Genomic DNA, 7544 nt, shown 5'->3' with positions numbered 1-7544 from the left:
CATCCTTCACTGTAAGAGAAAGCGGGTACTGCCAAGCCACCCAACTGCCAAGTTTTAGCACTCTTCACCCCAGAACCTCTCCGATCTGCAATTGTAGCACCATATCCAGGAAGCTTCTCCACCCGAAAATAACGACACCGTGTATGCCTACTATTCGTTTTCAAGTATTGTTAGAAAGCCCTCCCGATTCCCGCCCCTGCGAGCCACAATCCAATATAAACGATGTCTCCCAAGGGCTGTCAGGTTCAAGTCCATCAAGTAGCTGCCACAGTTCTCCCAGTAAATCCCAGATCCTCGGCTGCCGGTGCTGCTCAGTCGAGTCCGTTTTCTCTAACAGCCCCGCGCGCGGACGGTAACTTTGGGGCTGCAGCCCGCGCGGGATGGACGACGGCTTTAGCTCCGTACTGTCCCGGCCGGACACTCTTGGGCCGGCGTAGCCGCGTCCTCTTCCTCCTCCGGGACCCCGGGTCAGAGCCAGGCACCCGAGGGCTGCAGGGTGACTGAGTCCGGCCCGCTTCGGCCACCCACGGACCCCGGGGCACTGGTGGGGGTCGTGGCTGCGACCGCGGCAACTGCTCGCTGGAGCCTGCGCACCGCCTCCTTGATGAGGTTTCCCGAGAGCACGAGCTGCTGCAGGAGCCGGTGCGGGTCGTCGTCGCCCGCGCGCGCTCCACCTGGGGCCCACCGCCGCCGCTGGATTCGCCGAGAAGCCACCGCACCCGGGAGCCACCCCCGCCGTCCCGGCCCGGGCAGCGCGCCGGCGCCCGCGGTGAGCTCCGCCACGCAGTAGGGAGCCGCCCGGCCCCGCACGCGCCAGCGCTCCCCCTGCACGCAGCGCACGGCTCCCCGGGGGAGCCGGGGCCCGGGCCTTGTCCGCCGGCAGCTCAGCCACGACCCGCGGGGGCGGGGGCGGGGGCCCCGGGGCAGCACTCGGCGAGGCCGGGCCGTCGTGCGCCGCGTCCAGCTGCAGCGTCTCGCCGATCTGAGCGATGAGCCGGTCCACGTCGGCCGAGCCGCCCAGAGTCACCGACTGCTGCAGCAGGAGGAAGCTGTCGTCGTCGTCCTCCCCCTCCGCCTCGTCGCCGGCTTCCTCCTCCTCCTCCCTCCGGCACGGCATGGCCCCCCGCCCGGGCCCCCGCGGCTGTGCGGGCGTCGCTGGCGACTCGGCTGCCGCGGGCTCCGCGGGCGGCGGCTGGGGCGAGAGCGGAGGCCGGGACCGGGCCGGGCCGGGCCTGAGATGCGGAAGCCGGGGGCCACCGGGCAGCGGCACCGCGCGCCTTCCAGCCGCGGGAGCCGGAACGCTGCCGGCTCGGGTTGATTTGTAAACAATGGGTGACGTCGCGCGGCTCCTACCACTGCGCGCGGCCGGGGGGGGGTGGCGTTCGCGAGAAGACTTCGGGGCACGGGACGGTGCACAGCGTGCAGGACCGCGACCCGCGCCCTCCGGCCAATGCTAGAGTATCCGTCTGTGAGCAACCCCGGGGGTGAGCGCCGCTTTCGTCGAGCCCAGGTCCCACTCGTGGTCGGGAAAGAGGCGCACTCGGAGACGGCCAGTTGGCTTCTCCCACTCGCGGACACACCCCCACACACACTCCGCCCCTCCGCCGCCGCGCCCGCCCCCTCCCCACGTGTCGGCAACGCCTGCGCTGGCCCGGCTCCACTCTGCGCACCCGCAGTGGCCCGCGCGGCCCCGGGGGAGGGGTAGCCCCAGGGGAGGGGCGACCCTGGCGGTGGGGGCAGGGGCGAGGAGGAACCGATGCTGCCGGGGCGCAGAGCCCGTGGTCGCAGTATCCCAGACTTTCTTCCCCCCAGGCCACTTCTCTGAGCTTCAGGGTGGCTAGAGTTGACTTTTATTGTAGCTCAAAGGCTAGAGTTGACTCTTTTTGTAGTTCAAACTTTACGGTAATCATAGGACTCAAACATGATTAGAAGATTTTTTTTTTCCCTTTTCAGCCTTTTCTCTGTACGTTATACAAACAGCCACACACTAAGACATTACACTTTGTCTCACATTCAATTCTAAACGCTTTCCAGTGATTGCACGCGCTTTGAAAAACATTGTAATGATTACGTAAGTTTCCATTGAGTGCTTGTAATTGTTTAAATTCCTTAAGCGGTTCTTGTCTCCCCCCACCCCACCCCCCATTTCACAGTTGTACTAAGTGTGTGACTAATTTTTCCCATCAAACTTTTTCAAACTCTGATTTACTTTTCAGAATACATTCCTAAGTGTGGAGTTTTAGATCAAAAGATAAGAGTATTTTAGGTTTGGCCTTTTATTATTGTTGTTGTAAATATACGAAATCACCTAGAATTTGGTAAATCTACTCTTCTCATTAATTCATTGAAACCACTAGATTTAAGTATTATTGAAAACCTTATTTTGTGTGTGTGCCTATTTTACAGGTGAAATTGACATTTTTCAATTTGCCTGTGGTTTTTAGTTTTATTTTTTGTTTTTGTTTGGGGGTTCTTTGTTTTTTGAGTTGTTTTCTAATTTGTTAAGAAGACTTACTTGCACCTCCAAAGCCACAGAGAAACCCTGACTCGAAACACACCCCCTCCCCCCAAAAAAAGAACTTACTTGGCTTTTTTGTAATTCGTTCCCTAATAAGTTCTTCCTACTATAGAGGTTTTATATATTTCCACAACTCACTGGCATAACAAACGTTAACCTTTTCTCATATTTTACTACTTTTTTTTTTCTGGGCTTTGTACAGTCATTGGCACCCCACTCCCTTGCACACACCCCCAGTAAAGCAAATTTTTTGTTGTTGTTCTTAGTTTTTTCAGGGTTTCTCTGTGTGGTCCTGGCTGTCCTGGAACTCACTCTGTAGACCAGGTGGGTGGGCCTCAAACTCAGTGATCTGCCTGCCTCTGCCTCCTGAGTGCTGGGATTAAATAAAGGGTTGCACCACCACCACCACCTGCCTTCCTTTGAAACTTATAATGTGGAGATAGATCTAGTCTCCCTGCCTCCAAAAGGTTATCAAAGAGCTCCATCTTTTTTCCCCCAATGCCGTGTTGCTTTAATTTGTAGTTTTTTGTTTGTTTCTTAAATCCATCTGGAGTGTTTCCGTCAGGGAAATGAGATGAAATTAATTTCTTCCTCTCTCTTCCTCCTCAGCTTGCCATCCTGGGCTGACACACAGAGTCTCTGTCTGTCCTGAGCTACCCGATGCTGGGAACTTGGTGGTTGTGAGGAATGGGCGAGGCTGGGCATAGTCTGAACAATCTGGTGGGACTAAACAGGTTCTCCAAAGACCTAGATTCAAGTCTCAGTCCTGCTACAAGGTGGGTGTGGGACTCCCCACAAATCAGTTTACAATTGTTTTCATTAGTAAAATGGAAAAAATAATCCCCGCCCTGCCTCCTTTGGAGATTGTTTTCAGGATCAAGTGAGATGATGGGAGCAGGCTTTGTCAAGCATTACGCAAATGCACTGTGGGATTAGGTCCAATGGTTTACTGACAACCTCTGGGCTCTCTTCCAGCAAGTCCCTGGGGAAAGAGCTAATATCTCGATAATAAAGGTTATCCCCTCTGCCCACTAACTAAAGGAGACCCCTGAAAGGCCATACTTCCTAGGACTGGGCTGGCCCTTCCTCATGTGGACTTTGCCCTGGGTTTGTTGTTTAGGGCCATCCTGAAAGCACCCAAGTGTTCCCAAATCTCAAGGTGTGTCATAACTACAGCTAGTTCTGCAGGTTTGGGTGAGGGCACCTTTCCCAGAAGGCAGCTCCCTAATCCATCTCCGAGTCTCTTCACACACTTTACTGCTGAAGACTGGGAGCCATTCTCCCCGGAGAGAAAGTCTCATTTTCATTCTGATGGTACTTACTGGAGAACTTCAAGGAGAATGAAAATTAGGAGAGGGCTTATGGATTTCAGCAGAGTTAAAACGGCAATTTCCCTCCCTCCACTCTGTAAGATGATGCCTGGCTGTAAGTAGAGAAAAGCAGTTTTATGCTCCATTGACTTTAAACATTAATGGTTCTGGCAAAGCTATTGTTTCTAACCCAGCATCCCTGGAAGTTGTTTTGTCTTCCTGTCAGAGTAATTCCAATGGTGCTCTTACTACTGTAGGAAATGGAACTGTGAGATGGCATTAAAAAAAAAAAGAAGAAAGGAAGAAAAAAAAAAACCTTCCCTTTGTAATGTTGCTTTTGTGTGCAGATTTTTATGTAAATATGCTGGGATGTGGACATTAGACTGTTCATTACAGAGATGAATGCCTTGCAGGAGCCCTGCTCCATTTTCTCAGGGCACTTCTCAGGAGAGCTCAGAAAAAGAAGTGCTGTGCTGGGCCAGTGGGAGGTGGAGAGGAATGCCCTGGATTAGGAGGCAGAACACAAGACGTGAGAGAGGCCCAGATGCAATTAAAAGTAATGAGAAGGTATCAAAAAGGGAAGCGGTGAGAACCTTGTGCCTGGCACACTGGCTGCCAGCCTGGAAAGAGACATTGAAAGCATTCGGGAGACGCCCTTGGAGGGACAGGTCTCAGGGGCTTGCCTCAGCATTCAGTCAGACCCCATAGCCTCCTCCCCAAGGAGTTCGCCTGCCTCGTGGAACCCCCTTTAACATAACTGAATTCAGGGTAATGAGGGTAGGCTCACTTCACTTTTTGGTGTCTCTGATTCCTACCTACTCTGAAAGATAGGGAATGCTATATTCTGGAAGGCTTATCCCATAGGTAGTACTAGAGTTATGACCTAGGGAGCAGAAATACTTCTAGGCACGTTCAAATGCAAAAACTCAGTTCTGTGGTGTGGCCCCTTAGTAGATGAGTGGATAAACAAGTGGTGATATACCCTGGAATCTGATTCTGTCATAGAAAAAGAACGAAGCCCTGAGGTCTCCACTCATGGTCAAAGCTACAATTCACAGCCCATTCTTTTGAACAAAACTCATGCTACTGATTGGGTTAAAAAGAATTAAAGGGCTGGGTCGTGGTGGTGCACGCCTTTAATCCCAGCACTAGGGAGGCAGAGGCAGGTGGATCTCTGTAAATTCGAGGCCAGCCTGGTCTACAAAGCTAGTTCCAAGACAGCCAGGGGGGAATCACCCAATGGGTAAAGTACTTCCCATGTGAGTATTAAGGCCCTGAGTGCCCAGATCCTCTCCTTTCACTTAAAAAGTTAAGCATAGTTGCTGGGCAGTAATACTGCATGTCTTTAACCCCAGCACTCGGAAGGGAGGCAGAGGCAGGCAGATCTCTGTGAGTTCAAGGCCAGCCTGGACTACAGAGCAAGTTCCAGGATGGCCAGAGGTACACAGAGTAACCCTGTCTCAAAAAACAAAACGAAACAGAAAAAAACAATGATGGAGAATGATTGAGGAAGATACCCAACATCCTCTGGCTTCCACACATGCATTAATGGATACATACCTGCAAATACACATGCATGTAAACATAAAAGGCACAGAAAGAAACAAATTGCCCTGACACATGCTACAACATGAGTGTAAGTGAAAGAAGCCCCCCAAAAGGTCACACTGTATGGTTCCAAGTGCCTATCACTAAGCTTCAGTCCAGGATAAAATGGCTAATATTATGGTATGTGAATTTCATATCAATAAAAACATTCCACGCTGTATCAGACATTTATTCCCTGCTTCGTTACATAATTGGAGCCACAGTCTATTTGCTGATATGAAATAATCTCATTACCATGTTTCCAATGTAGATCTGCTGCTCTTCTTCAGTTTTGGGGGCTCCCTGAAGATAATATATAGAAAATGCCACATAAAAGTCAGCGAGATGGCTCACTGAGTAAGGGTGCTTGCAGCCAAGTCTTACAACCTGAGTTCAATCCCCAGGATCCAAAGGATGGAAGGAGAGAAGGGACTCTGATGTCCACGAATGTGCTATGACATTCTCACATACAAATAACTGGGGCTTGAGAGACATGTCTCAGTGTAAGACTGGCTGCTCTTCCAGAGAACACAGATTCAGTTCCCAGCACACACAGGGCAGCTCAAAACTGTCTCTCACTACAGTCCCAGGGGATCTGCTGTCCTCTTCTGACCTCCAAGAACATCAGGCACACGTGTGCTACACATACACAGAACATTCATACACATAAAACAATATAGAAGACATAAAAAAATAACTTGGCAAGAAGGCAGTGAAGAACCAGAACCCTTGCCCATCCTCAGAGGGCATGTGAAATGATGCCTGTACTTTTGGAAACAGTTTCAAACTAGCAGTTCCTTAAAAGATTAAAACCAGGCCTGGGCAGCGGTGGCACACACCTTTAATCCCAGTGCTCAGGAGGCAGAGGCAGGTGGCTCTGAGTTCAAGGCCAACCTGGTCTACAGAAAGAGTTCCAGGACAGTCTGGACAATATAGAGAAATCCTATCTCAAAAAAAAAAAAAAAAAAAAATTAAACACAAACCCTCCATGTGGCACTGAGTCCACTCTTAGGACGATACTCAAAGGAACTAGAGACCTTCCCACAGACATTCGCATGAATGTTCATAGCAACATTAGTCATGGTTCTGAAACTGAAAACAATCCAAATGTCCTTCAAATGGTGAGTGGATAAACAAAATGTGTGTGTGTCCATACAATGGAGTATTATTCAGCAATGTGAGAAAATAAACTACCAGCAGGTGTGGTGATGCATGTCTGTAATGCATTTGGGAGCCTTAAGTGGAAGGAGGGCCTTAAGGCTAGCCCAGGCTACATAGTAAGGCCTTGTTTGAAAACAAAGCAGACGTGAGGAAGCCTTCCAGGGATGCTTTAACTACGAGCTGGTAGCTGTTAAACAGTCTATAGCTTTATTAAAAGCTGCAGAAGTACATACAGTGAGAATTTTACAGCATGTAAACCATACAAAGATAAAACTTAAATCTTGTTTAAAGGGAAATCATTGCTCCAATAAAGGAAGAGTCAAGAGTTGTAATGTCCATTTGTTAGCCTTTATCCCTAACCATTATAGACTACTTGGAACAAAGCTAGTCTGAGCTGAGATAACACATGGCATTTAAATATAAACTGTATTTTAGTATATTATGTTACATATTGAAATATCCTAGGTAGATCAGGTTTAAATAACACTTTTAAAATGGTTCACCTCCTTTTTGCTTTTATGTATATTTATTTACTTATATTTGAGAGTGTCTCATGTACATCTGGCCATTTGCAAACTCACTATGTAGCGAGGATAACCTATTCCTTCTGATTCTCTCTCCTCTACACAGAGTACTAGGATTATAGGTAAGGGTTTGATGGTGGTGGGGATTGAACCCAAGGCTTTATGCTTATTAGACAAGCACTTTAGCAACTCCCTGGATTTCCAGAGAGATGGCTTCCATGGGCCCCTGCACCCCTCCCTCGTACCCACATAATTAAAAATAATAATAATGACTAGGGAGCTGGAGAGTTAGCTCAGCAGTTACAAGCACTGGCTGCTCTTGCAGAGGACCCGGTTTCCATTCCCAGCAACCACATGGTGTCTCTCAACCATTAACAACTCTAGCTCCAGGGGATTGATGCCGCCTTCTGACCATGTCAGGCACTGTTGTTCTTTTGCTTCAGT

The 7544-nt window shown here is 49.7% G+C and overlaps 1 protein-coding gene across 1 annotated transcript; it reads right to left on the bottom strand.

The window, feature by feature from the left end:
* Positions 1-326: 326 nt before the first annotated feature.
* On the bottom strand, positions 327-1223 carry LOC113834828 (GSK-3-binding protein FRAT2-like). The gene is given in 2 exon segments (XM_027407321.2): positions 327-853; positions 855-1223. Coding segments are annotated over 2 exon segments (648 nt in total). The 5' UTR covers positions 1118-1223; the 3' UTR covers positions 327-468.
* Between the last annotated feature and the right edge of the window lie 6321 nt (positions 1224-7544).

This window comes from Cricetulus griseus, chromosome 3, assembly GCF_003668045.3.
Source record: "Cricetulus griseus strain 17A/GY chromosome 3, alternate assembly CriGri-PICRH-1.0, whole genome shotgun sequence".
NCBI classification, from domain to species: domain Eukaryota; kingdom Metazoa; phylum Chordata; class Mammalia; order Rodentia; family Cricetidae; genus Cricetulus; species Cricetulus griseus.
This window is presented reverse-complemented; position numbering and strand designations above follow the sequence as displayed.